Source organism: Telmatherina bonti, assembly GCF_933228915.1.
Source record: "Telmatherina bonti genome assembly, chromosome: 2".
Taxonomy (NCBI): domain Eukaryota; kingdom Metazoa; phylum Chordata; class Actinopteri; order Atheriniformes; family Telmatherinidae; genus Telmatherina; species Telmatherina bonti.
The window spans coordinates 30,042,665-30,055,757 of record NC_136620.1 but is presented as its reverse complement, the minus strand read 5'-3'; the positions used below and the strand labels follow the sequence as shown (position 1 = coordinate 30,055,757).

Genomic DNA, 13,093 nt, shown 5'->3' with positions numbered 1-13,093 from the left:
TGAAAATTAATGGCAAAACCCCCCAGAAAATCTAATATATGAAATAGCCAAGACCTTTTGAACTTGGGCAAAAAATTGTATTTTTAGTAGAACCTATTGCTCATAGTATTAAGTTGATTTATAAAATTGTTTTTTGGTGCTTCTGTTTCAAGATGTGAAAGAACATCTTTTTGGAAGCAGTTTCAGTTTTGTGGCACTAATTAACTTTTGCATATGTAAGGTTTTTACAACCTTTCTCAGTAAAAATCCCCTATTCAGACAGCAGGTGCACGAACATCACTGACCAAAGGGTATGGTATCCCACACAAAAGTTAGCTTGACTGCTGAATGGAAACCCTTTATCTGAGAACCAGCCTATTCTCTGGGGTGCTACATGACAGCATAATTGGGTAATTGGTTTCTTGCACATGCATCATACTGTTCAAATTGGGTTACATTCCCTCAGCTCCTGGTGGAAATATCAGAATCATCTGACAGGGCCAGACAGAAGGTAACACCTCCAGGCTTCAAGCGTGTCTATGGGTGGGCCGGAAGATGTAAAAGACGACACAGAATTGGAGGTAATTAGGATCCAGGGCAGCTATTGAGAGGTGTCATACAATATATTGAGTGTCACATTTTAAGTGTGTAACTTCTTGTTAGGTTTGACAAGGTGATAGGGTATTTGCACACAGATTTTCCAATGCGCTAATGTTTTGAAATCTGTCCTTCTCGGGCTGAAAAGGATATCACGTTTAACTGATTGATGTGCAATAATTACTACCCACACAGTTAATGGAATATACAAAGAAACGAACATTTATGCAGAATTTAAAGTCATGGCTGATCATGTGGCGCAAATTTGACCTATTTTATGTCCTGGGTACTTCTGTCTGTAGCATTGTATAATATCTTTAGGATGACCAAATATCTTTCAGGTGAAATCTAACTCGCTTATAATAAACCTAAAATATTTGTGTTTGAAATTAAGACTGCTGCAAGCTTCAAGAAAACAGAACATGTTGGCAAAGTTCAAGGAATTTTAAAACTACACTGAAGTACAGTACTTCAGGGAAATATCTTTATCCCTTCCAAAAATTACTGAACATGGATATTATTGGTATTATTGCTTCTATCATCTAATTTATTTATTTTTTATTTTAGGAGCATCTTTCCTTGAAGAAATACATTATTGATGTTTTAACGGACAGCTCTGTATCCTCTGAGAGCATGAAGGATGGAGAAGAGCGCCAGAAAGCAAGGAAGAAGGCAAAGAAGCTCCGAGCCAGAATGAACTCCAGGTAATAACATTTCTTTTTCTTCATTTTTGTCTGCCTGGCTTTCTCTCTCTCTCCTTTCTCCCTCATCATTCGCCTCACAATCACTGTGGCCAAAACTGTGCCTGAAGTTGTTTTTTTTTTTTTTTTTTTGTTTTATGAGTGACAAGAAGATGGAAAGCAGATGTTATTTGCATCCTGGCTGTCTACAAGGTAACACTGATGAGCTTAATTTATGACCACTTTCTGTGATTGGGGAGCAAAGCTGCAAATCGATCCATTGGTCCCCGGCTTTCCCCTGTAAAGAGCTTTTCTCCAAATTGCTGCCATGGCATTGCCAAATCTAAAAGTCTCCTTTGGTGTACAAGATGTATGTTAAAGTATGTATGAGCCATGGTAATTTTTCTTCTCCTGAGTTATTGATTTTTAAATGACGTATCAAAGAAAATCAATAGTAATCAACAAATAGGAGGTGGCGTTGCTGTATGTCATAACTTGGACTTGAGCTCATTCTAACGTACTGTCTCAACAGTGAGGAAGGGGAGTGGAAAGAGACCCGATGTTGACAGTACTAACTGAAAGCTGTTATTGATGCAGATTATTGGGGGGGAAAACTCTTTCACCGGCAGGAAAACATTAACACAGAAGACGCACTTCACTTCTTTTTATTATGCAATGTTGCAGTCTGTTGCAACACATCATTCAATAGTTTGGCTGCTCCACCCTACAACTTTGAATTGAGCCAAAACAATTTGACTTGGCTATATGACATTATCCTGTTTGGCTGAAATTGTGTTACAGCGCAGCCGCTTTGTAATATAATTGCGACTATCTCATTAGTTTCCTTTAAAAAAAAAAAAAACATGTCAGCCATGTATTCTGGCCTCTTTTAATTTATTTATCGAAGTATTGCTGTTGGAGTCTCTATTACCTGTCAATACGACAAGACTACTTTTATTCCTTTATTTTTATGGAGTGCATTTCTTCCTTTATGACAGAGATGGACTGTGATAGTGTGAATGCAAGCAAACTTATTTCTCCCACTTGCTATGATTAACTTGTGACCATAAGTGATATTTCTTTAAAGATAATTTATTGATGTTTTACCATTCAGAAGCGATTCTTAAGTCTTCAGCTGACTGAGGAGACAAATATAGACATAAACATCCATATGTCTTTAGGGCTTTATTCTTTGTACTGCTGGTTTTGCCTTTGTAAAGCTCAGCGGTGCTGCGAAAGTGACATGATCTGCCTCTGTTCACCATCACTCGTGCAGCAGTCCCGCTGAGACCAGCACTCAAAGGCAGCAGGCCTTTAGAGGTCATAAATAACGCAGAGCCCCCTGTAAACATAAAGGTGAGCCACTTCACCGCTGGGTGGAAATGAACCGTTTTATAGGAACAGAGAATGGTGTCCGTAAAAACATGAGTGGTTCTCACAACAAGCCATCATGCGGCCCACTTGTATCATAAAGTAGTGCGGCCATTTTTTTCTCTCTCCAATAATAAGTGGTTTTTGAAAGCAAGATAAACTTAACATTTGATGTCAGTTGTACCTGCATGTTGGGGATGAATTTTGAGTTCAAAAATCAAAACCTCTAGGTATGCTCTTATAGAAAGTACCTGGCTGTTTATGACTCACTTAGCAGGAAACAGAGCAGTCTGTGTGTTTTGGTGAGTGTATGTGTAGTTACTAGTATGAATGTCGAACTCAGATGGTGGTGTTATAAAGACACTCCTGTGTGACAAGCATGCCCTTAACTTTTTTTATACAAACTGCTGCCCTGAATTAAGGAAAAGGAGGTCGTGCTTATAAATTTTAAAATATGCGGCTGTAACAATGCAAAGGCAAGCTAAGTGGATCACGGTGATTTGTTGGTGCATTGTATAAATTTGCACTAGGTTCTACCACTTTCTTTCAGCCCATTTGGCACTAAACATCTTTTCTCAGTTTTGTGTTTGATACATTGTAGATGTGCTCTGTGTTACTGCAGCTATGTATATATGTATCTCTTTAAATGAAATAGGGATATAATCTATAGAAAATCTCCAGTGTCATAAAGTCCTTAAAGCCTTATGCTATGCATTTGTGCTTTCTCCCTTCTTGACATTCACTGGGATTTATTGCACATTTAACATGACTGTAATGAATAGCACAGCAGTGGCTCCCCATTTAACCTGGTTAGGTATAAACCTGTCAGAGATTAATATTGTAATATTATGAATGACAAACAGGGAGGGGATAGTTTGTGCCCTTCTGAAAGCAACTCTGCCACCATCATTTATCTTCCTCACATGACATTTAAAGTGATGGTATACAGAATGAATACTGAATAGTGACACTAGCTGTACCTTTTGTTAATTTCTTGCTCCATTGACAGTGACTTTACCATCACATTTGAACCATTATAGTGATTTAGTTTGCTTTGTTTGTTTTTTTGTTTAAGAATTATTTCTTTGTTCTCTAAAATGTATCAGATAAATATGAGTTTACCTTTTTTTCATCTTGTGGAATAGTTCCTGGGTGTTCCTTTTGTGAGTGTTTTTCACATTTTGTCCTTGTCTTTGAATGAGGTCAGCTATCAGCTTCTGCTAAAAGACTCCCCTTAAAAACAAGAGATTGTGAAGAGTAGATCAAGCTTTATGTTGTGCAGATATGGTGTCCTGGGACAAATCTAAAGGTGATTTCCGGAAAATGTCTGATTCCATCAAGGTCGAGATTGATAACTGGAAAACTCGGATCAATAGTTACTAATTATGTTTGGGAATGCTTTATTGCCAGATAAATCAAAGATGTCCAGTCATGAAGTCAGAATTTGTCAGTCTGGCTGTTTCCGTAATGCAAGGGAGACATCAGATCCTGATGACTATGACTTTACAGTACCTGACAGCAGTTGTGTTGCTGCTTGCTTTGACCTAAAATGTTTCTTGTGAATGAAATCAATAACTTTTAAAATGTTAGAAAAGTTTTATAAGGTTAACGATGGCTGCTGATATACGGTCAGTTTTGGTACAGAGCCAGTCTGATTATTTTAACTTGTTACACGACAATTGCTTGACAGGCCAAAAAGACATTTTTTCCCGTTTGAACAGTCTTCTTACTTTCTTCACACTTCGATCCATCGCTTCCTTTACAGATGGGCTGAATACTTTATTCCACGGGTTTACAATACTTTTTCCATACCTCTCTGTCCCCAGGGCTAAGGAATATGAGATGTCAATGGAGGCAAAGACTCAGGTTCCTGATTCCCCTTACAAAGCCAAGTAAGTGATTTTTTTAAATTTATTTATTTATTTATTTTTTTTAAAAAGTGGAACTATTCTGTGCATTTCAGGCTAATTTATTTTTAATTCTGAGACCAGAAGGGCTGTGATTGATCAAGTTATTGTCACAAATTGCTTGATGTACTTCAGACCGACCCTCTCCGTAGGCTGTCAGATCAGCCTGTGGGCAAAACGAGTGGATTGAGACTCTTCCGCATTAAGCCCTGCCTCCCACCACTGCACTACATTGGGAGCGCGCACCGCACCTGCTTTTGCCATCATTGCAACATCTCATAAACAGAAGGATTAGGCTAATATGAACTCAATAAAAAAAAACTAAATACAATGTCAACCCATAGCATACAGCCCTACATGTTGAATCAGACTCTGAAAACAAAGTGGAAAACACCAACGAATGCAGCAGGATGTCTCTCTTTGGTAAACTCACCAGCCATCATTGGAAATAACTTTATCCCACGTTTTCCACCCGCCTGATGTTTTTGTACATGCCCTTGTTAACCAATAGAAGGTAACCAATCACCGAACCTTATCCCCCGGGACGTCTCAAGGATTTCGAAGTAGAAAAAACTCTCCAAAACGACGCGTTTTTCGTCACCATGGAAACCGAACGGAGAGAGTGCTGGAACTCAAACTTAAGCTTAAACATGCGTTTAGGTGATTAAAAAACAGTGCCGTTCACATGTCTGATGAGGATTCAACACTGTAACACTGTAGAAAGCTCAGAAAACTTAAAATACCATAATAGCACCCCTTTAATGATTGGAACTATATCTTTTTTTGGGGGGGGGGGGGGGGGGCTTTTTTTTTTCATTTATGTTTTAAGTAAATTTATGAAAATGTTTTGGTCTTTTACATTCAGGTTGCAACGTTTGGTGAAAGACCTGCTGAAACAGCTGCAGGGCCAAGACAGTGGGCAGTGGGCAAACAATAAAGCACATGGTCTGGACAGAACTCTGGGAGAGATCTCCCGCATCTTAGAGAAACAGGTACACCAGCAAATTAATCACACATATGCTGTCTAACAGAAAATTTAATTCAATATATGAGCACTTTTCTTGGCTGTATTTTCTTTAATGTAAATGTATTTTACTGTGCTTTGAACTTTTTTTTTTTTTTTTGCGTGCAAAATATGCTAGATTTCAGTTTTGTGCCACAGTGTTCAGGTAATGCCAGCTCTTTTGACATGTCTGTTTAATGATAAGTTGTATGTTTGCTGAGTCTCACAATCCAAATGTAGGGTATCACTTACTCCAAGCCATTTTGCCTTTGGTTATTGGTTAATGAAGACCAGATTAACAGTGTTTTCACTGTCCACATGTTACCAATAGAGGAGCTTCCCAGCACGAGAGCACACATTGTCTTGTTTCTATGTGGTATACATTACTCAGATCTCACTAGTTTAGACAATGGTAAATTGGATTTCCAGATGAAATGCCATTGATGGAAAGGGTTTTATTCTATAAAACCAAGTAAGTTGGTCTTAAAAAGAAAGGGGGAAAAAAAAAAAAACATTTCATACACTACTTCACAGGAAATTCTTTGTCACATTCATAACTCCAGACATTGAAACATCTGCCCCAGAAGCTTTTGTACATGGTTATTTTGTTTTATTTTCTAAGTTTTTAAAATATATTTTAGTTTTGTTTTTAAAAAGTAAAACACATATCAATTTGAAACTGAGAGCAATTAAAACACCTGCCACCATCTTTATGATGAAGAGAATATACAGCCCACTTCCTGTAACAAGGCATAAATTTCATGCCAAGTCGTGGTTTAAGCCATTGTAACTACCCACTGTGCATGCCTGTGGGTGTGAGGATAGAGAGATTATGGTGTCCCAACAGTAATGATGGGGACGGCTGGTGAGGCCATTACCAAATTTCCCCAGAGAGGCAAAGAAAGAGGTTGCGGAGGTGGGTGGCACAGCATCTTATAAAGAAAGAGGAGGAGACTAGTGTGATGTGAGCAGCTCACAAGCTGTTACTACATGAGGGCTCCTCCCCTAAGCTCCACATGCTCCCACTGGGAGGTCAGAGGTCAGTGGGCCACTGGAGATGTGCTCCATTCAGCAGTGGCAGATCAAGGCTATGTCTGGGTGCTTTTCTTTTGTCTTTTACATGCGTTTAAAAGCTGATTTCTTCTTTTTCATCTTCTTTTTGTGAAGTTATACTTCACCGCCTTCTTTCAAGCTATTCACCCGAAGCCCAAAGTTGGGTAGAGTATGATTGGCCAGTGAGGTAGCCTTGGGACCACTTCCCTCTCTAATCCTTTGACAAAGTCAAATAAATAGAGTCTCCATCAGCATGGCTGTCTGGCCCCAGAGTCACTTCAAGTTGGGGCCATTTAGATTATTTGACCTAACAAGCATCTCTCATGTCGTTGACTCACCTAGAGATTTGTTTTTCTCCCCCATATCTGATTCAGTCTCCACTTTCTCTACTAATTCCTTAGACAACACCCTCCCCTCTCCTCCTCTCCTGCATTGCTGCTTGTCTCCCACCCTCCCTTCTCTTTTGCGTTTGAGGCAACGTCTAGTCTCTGACCTGAGTATGTTTCTCCCTCTGTGGCCTCTAATGGTTTGTTTTCTGTCAAACCTGATTTTTCTTTGTATTTTCTCTATTTTGCACGATTGGGTGGAGCAATTTTTTTTTTAAGTGTGCCACACTTGTTTTTACCGTGCAAACTGCCTTATTATTAAGCACATGTATTTATTTATTCATCTGTCGCCAAAATACTTAACACTGCTTCTAGTTAGAACTGGTCTAGAGAAAAGGGCAACATGTTTGACAGGTAGAGAACTTTCAGGAATGTGATGGTCTGAGAGACAAAAAGTGCAGACTGTGTGTGTGTGTGTATATATATATATATATATATATATATATATATATATATATATATATATATGTATATGTATATATATGTATATGTATATATATATATATATATATATATATATATTCATATATATATTCATTTGGTTGCTGTCAGAGCCGGGTTTGGCTGACTAAATGTGCTCATGGGAGTTGCGTCAGGGGGCATGGGGGAAGGTGAAGGGCAGAGTGGCAGATTAACAGTGTTTCTTGCTTGGATCTTTTGCAGACTGACACATCAACTGTGTCAGAACTTTGTCAAACAAGAGTTGCAGTGAGCAGCTCAGCTTTGTTCATTTTTCACTATTATAAGAAGCATATTCTTCTGGTACACGTAAATTAGAGTAGGGCTGTATTTCTTGGTTAAAGAGTTTATTTTGTTGAGTAGCACAATTTTTTTCTTATATATTTGATATATATCTAGATAAAATTCTCCGGGCAGTCCTTTTATTTTATGTTGTAAGTTTATGGATAAAAGTTTTAGCCTCCAATTTTGCTAATTAAATTATTTTATGAAGGATTTTGTCCATGCCTTTTTACATTTAACATATTTTCTCAGTAGGTAGTGTACAACTGGAGATGTCTTTGGTTATTGTTGTGGTCATAAAAATAAGAATATTATTGGTAAAAAATTATACTATTACTACTTTTACAACTACTACCAATAATATTTGAAATAATAGTAATCATAGCAATAGTGGTAATAATAATAGTATACTTGAATAAATAATAATGATTAATAACAATGATTAATACAGTTCTGTATGAAGAAAAGTTAACTGTTATATAAGACATATTTTTAATTTAAAGTTAAAAAAAAAAAAAAAAAAAAAATATATATATATATACATATATATATATATATATATATATATATATATATATATATATATATATATATATAATGTGTGTCTGTGTGTGTGAATGTTACTCATTGCATTAGTAAGTATATCTTTTTACCCTTTTTTTCTTTTCATTTTCTGTGTATGAAACGCAGATGGTTACCAACTATTTTGTGGCTACTGTGGAAAAGCCCCATGTTGCAGCACTTTTAGTTGTATGCTGTAATTTCTTCCCAGCAGGCCCATTTTTGTTTCTTTACCACAAGACAAATAGGGGGTGAAATGGTTTTGAGCTTGTTGGTGTGTTCGCTATGGCTGAAGGATGTCTGTGGTTTCAGTTGCACATTTGGTGTTGTACCACTCTGGTCTTTCATTAATTTTGGTGAATTTTATAGAGTAAACACAGTTTGCAAGTATAGAGTAAATATTGGAATGGGTAATTCTGCAGTGTACTAAAACATATGCTGTTGTGTTTTGTAAGTACATGTGTTTATACTTAAAAGCTTAGACCTGAAAATGTTTACCCAAGTTGCCTTGTTGCGGTTCGCATTTGGATGGCCCACTTTATAACGACAAGACTCATGTTAAGAGGGTCATCTGCCATAAATAGTCTTTCCCATTTGCATTTTTGTTTTTGAGAAGTGAAGCATTGACTTCAAGTCACAGATTAAAGTAGAAGTCTGTTCTTAATGAAGTTTGCCATTTGTTGTCCATCTGTTTGTGGGATTGGACAACTGAGACTGTGCCCACCCCTTTGCTTTAATTAAAGTGTCTGGTGGGAGGAGACTACAGTGGCCTGGTCTTCTGTTCTGTGGACTTTGTTGCTGGAATTACCAGCTGCCTAGGCCTTTCCATCAGCTGGAGTAACAATAGATACCCTGGACAATAATTAGATAAGACTGCCCCTTGTTGTATAATTCAGGAGCTAATTGTTACTCCTGTCTTGTTGCTCTCCTTCATGTGGGTACGGCTTTTCTTCCACCCTCACTAAAGGGATAATCTGTTTCCTCTTCTGTTATATTGTTTTGTTATACTGTTACATTAGGTTTGTGTCAGAACTTAAAGCACAATTTCTGTATTTTGGGGAAGTTTCACACATAAATACTAGAAATTTTCTGGCCAAGTGCAAATAAAAATTTTTTTCTTTTTTTTCTTCTTCCCATTATTGTTGTATACGCATGTTTTTAACAGCAGAAGACTTTGGGAAGTGTCTGTTTCAAAAACACAGGCAGCAGAACATCTTGCAGAGTTAACGTGTTAAATTTCAATATAATGTATTAAGACAAGTTTTCATATCAGTACTGAATGTATCTGGGTTTTTAAGAAATTTTGTTTATTCATTTATTTGTTTGTTTCTATGTTCTTTTAAAAGGGGATGATGCACATTCTTCAACAGTATCCATGTGTGAAATGCACAAGATTTAGCCACAGCTAATTTTCATTTCTAGCTCCTTTTGAGGCAGAATCAGCCACAAATATCAAACATGCAAATGAGCAGAAAAGAGACTGTAACCGCAGTTCTCATCATCACACAACTGCTCACTGGCAGTAAGATAATTAACCCCATCTGATGCAATAAGTAGCTTCTCGTTTCTTAACAACTTCATGGAAAGACGCATCTTGTGGTCATGGGAAAGATGTTTAAGAAGGATTAAATCATTAGCATGCATCAAGCAGAGGAGATTGCAGGAACTACTAAAGTTGGGTTAAGAACTGTCCAGCACACAATTAAAATCTAGAAGAATCAAATTAAACTTTATTTATAAAGCACTTTTCTTACCATAAAATGTAACACAAAGTGTTGTACACATTATAAAAGCACAACAAAAAAGGATGGTGGGAAGCTCATCAATTTCCGTAAAAATGTTTAATTGTGAAAGTAAAATAATTTCCACATGAACAATGTAAAGGGAACTCAAGGAAATGGGAATGTGTTGCCCTGAAAAAAAGACTAATAGATGAGGCTAACTGGACAAAAAGGCTTCAGTTTACTGGGGAACCTAAAGACTGGGCTCAAGAGCAACGGGAGAATGTCACATGGTCTGATGAGTCCAGATTTATCCTCATCTAGAGTGACAGGAGCATCAGGTTAAGGAGAGAGGCAGATGAAGTGATGCAGTCATCATGCCTAGTGCCTACTCTCCAAGCCTGTGGGAGTTGGTGGTCTTGGCTCAGCAACATTATGTCCCCAAAAGAATGAGGTCAGCTGACTGTATGTTCTAAAAGAGCAGGTTATTCTGTCTTCCCTGATGGCATGGCATTATTCCAAGATGACAATGCCATGATTCATGGAGCTTAGATTGTGAAAGAGTGGTTCAGGAAACTTGAGACATCATTTTCATACATGGATTGACCACTAAAAACTCAAGACCTGATACCTATAGAGAATATTTGGGATGTCCTGGTGAAGACTTTGCACAGATCATTATCAATACAAGATCTTGTTGAAAATGAACACAACTCTGGTTGGAAGTAAGTCTTGTGACATTGCAGAAGCTTACCCAAACAATGCCACATACAAATGCTGCCTTAATCAAAGCTAAAGGAGCTCCAACAAAAGATTTTTGGGTACTTTTTTTTTTTTTTGTGTAGCAGCTTTTTTTTTCTTTGGGCCAAGCAGTGTAGTTCATCAGATAGCAGCAGATAAAATGCATATGCTTCTGCGAACCTCATGAGATTTATTATTCACTGCAAAACTGCACAAATGTTGCAGAATTACTTTATGGCCAAGGCTGAGTTTACTTCAAGCAGGAACAACTGTTTATTTTCTCCTGGTTCACTTTGTAAGCTGACTTATCCTGAAATGCATAGGGAGGAAACTGATAATCTTATCTTCCACTGCATGAGACTACAAATCAGTGTATTTCCCAAAGTGTTGAAGTATGTTTTTACTTTCTACACAGTGTATAGAATATTTATTGGAGCTGTGTCTCAGGAATGCAATTTGCAAATCTTCCTAGACCTTAAAGAAACAAAAGCATTTGTTATATGCAAAGTCAGCATGCTGTGCACATAAACTCTCACTGTAATTACGTATAAAGTCATTTCTGTTACTCGACATTAGATCAACAGAAAAGATACATGATACCAGATAATCATTGTTGGCTTTGAAGCTCCTGCACAAGAGAAAATTTACATCTCAGTATAATGTTGTAATTTTAAAAATAAAAGTGGCAGTGAAAGAAGAAAACCACACAAAATCAAAACTATAATACTGCAGTATTCTATAATACTGCTTTTTTTGTGGATCTGTTTGTGTGAAAGTTAGTATGTCTGGTAATTTGAAGCTAATCTCCTCACCATCATTGTTCCATCATCACAACAGATAAATCTGTCAGCAGAGCAGAAAAGACCCGAACAAGCAAGAAAGTCTCTTGTTGCGTGAAACAACAAGAGATATATTTTGCAGGAAACAACCAGGACTGGGCAAGTTCCAGTTATGTCCTTTAATACCACTTGATAAGCCTCTATGAAAGAGCTGCTTATTTTTTTTTCCTCATTTAGCCTACAAGCTTTTAGGTAGGTGTGTTGATGGGAGGGTTAGGAGAAGGTTTAAGCCAGGCTCGGTGATTTTTTTTAAACCTAATTGATAAGACATGGAAAACTTCTGGCAATTTACTAAGAAGAAGTTGCAATAAGGTCTTTAACAAACACTGCTTTTGACTCTTGAGACTGTCCTAGAGACATTTCTCATTATGTTGAAGGAAAAAGGTTTTTTAGTGTGCTTAATGCATTTTTTCCCCTCTTCAACAAGTGGACTGAACAATCATTTCGAGTCTAACACCGGAATTGAGGAGCTGTTACCTCAGCAGTGGGCATGAATGACAGATGAAGAGCTTATCTGTAATTTGGGAAAGCGTTTCTCTCTCAATGTGTTCAGGCTTGTTAGTAACTTCCCATCTGTGGAACAAAAGCACTGTGAAGTGGATAGATTTTTGTGCTGTCACAGGCCTGAGAAGATTGTAGCCTCATTAGGTAGAGGAGTGACCTGCAGTGTAACAGCCCTCTACAGTTGTGTGAGGGTGGCCCTCCATCAGCAGCTCTTTGCCAGTTCCTGTCTTCCTTTTAAGCCCAGGCACAAACATGCCTAGTACCCGGTGCTTTCTCCTGGTTTTTCTACACGTCGATGTATTACACATTTTAGCAACAGCACCACTTGACTAGCTATCATCACACAAGGGCCTGTCAGTCTCCTCTCAGATGTAATACTGGTGGATATGTAGTGTATATGTTGGCTATCTTTGTATTTTTGGAGGAACGAAGTGAGGGAATAAAGCGATTTTAAATGAAAGGACAAGAAGCAAAAATATCCTAGACAGACATCCCCATCACTAAATGTAACAACAAAAAGAAACAAACTTGCACAGTACAGTAATTGTTATAGAATTTTATAAGGTTTATTATACAAGACACTCCAGAATTTCACATTAACCTTTTTGAATATATAAAGTATAATTGCAAACTAAAATGTGACATAAAAATGGCACTAATAGCTGCATGGAAATTGCACACAAAAACAAAAGTTGATCGTTCAGTCAGCAGTTCCAAAGTGAGTGTGACGTGTGACTCCACTGTTGGTCTGTGTGGCTGGATAACAAATACAGCTTTACATGTTGCTTAAATATACATATATATGGATGCTGGTGACTGAGTACGTAAAGTGTTTTCATTACACATTTTTCCCAACTTGGTACATAATGGTCACTATGCAGTTAGAATATGGTTTTTCTCATAAGAATGGGTTTCACTGTCCTATGCAACTGACTTAAATGTTTTTTTGTTTTTTCTTTTCTATTTTTTTAGTTCTCCATTTGTCCTGTTCTTACACTGCTAAAGTGGCA

At 37.5% G+C, this 13,093-nt stretch overlaps 1 protein-coding gene across 3 annotated transcripts in view; it reads left to right on the top strand.

Moving 5' to 3' along the window:
- Positions 1-13,093, top strand: part of scaper (S-phase cyclin A-associated protein in the ER) — a 58,975-nt gene that overhangs the window by 21,846 nt on the left and 24,036 nt on the right. For all 3 annotated transcript variants that reach the window (XM_079260793.1, XM_079260792.1, XM_079260794.1), the window contains 3 exons: positions 1,144-1,280; positions 4,454-4,519; positions 5,400-5,526. In XM_079260793.1, the coding sequence (XP_079116919.1) occupies positions 1,144-1,280; positions 4,454-4,519; positions 5,400-5,526 (330 nt within the window). The remainder of the gene's footprint in view (positions 1-1,143; positions 1,281-4,453; positions 4,520-5,399; positions 5,527-13,093) is intronic.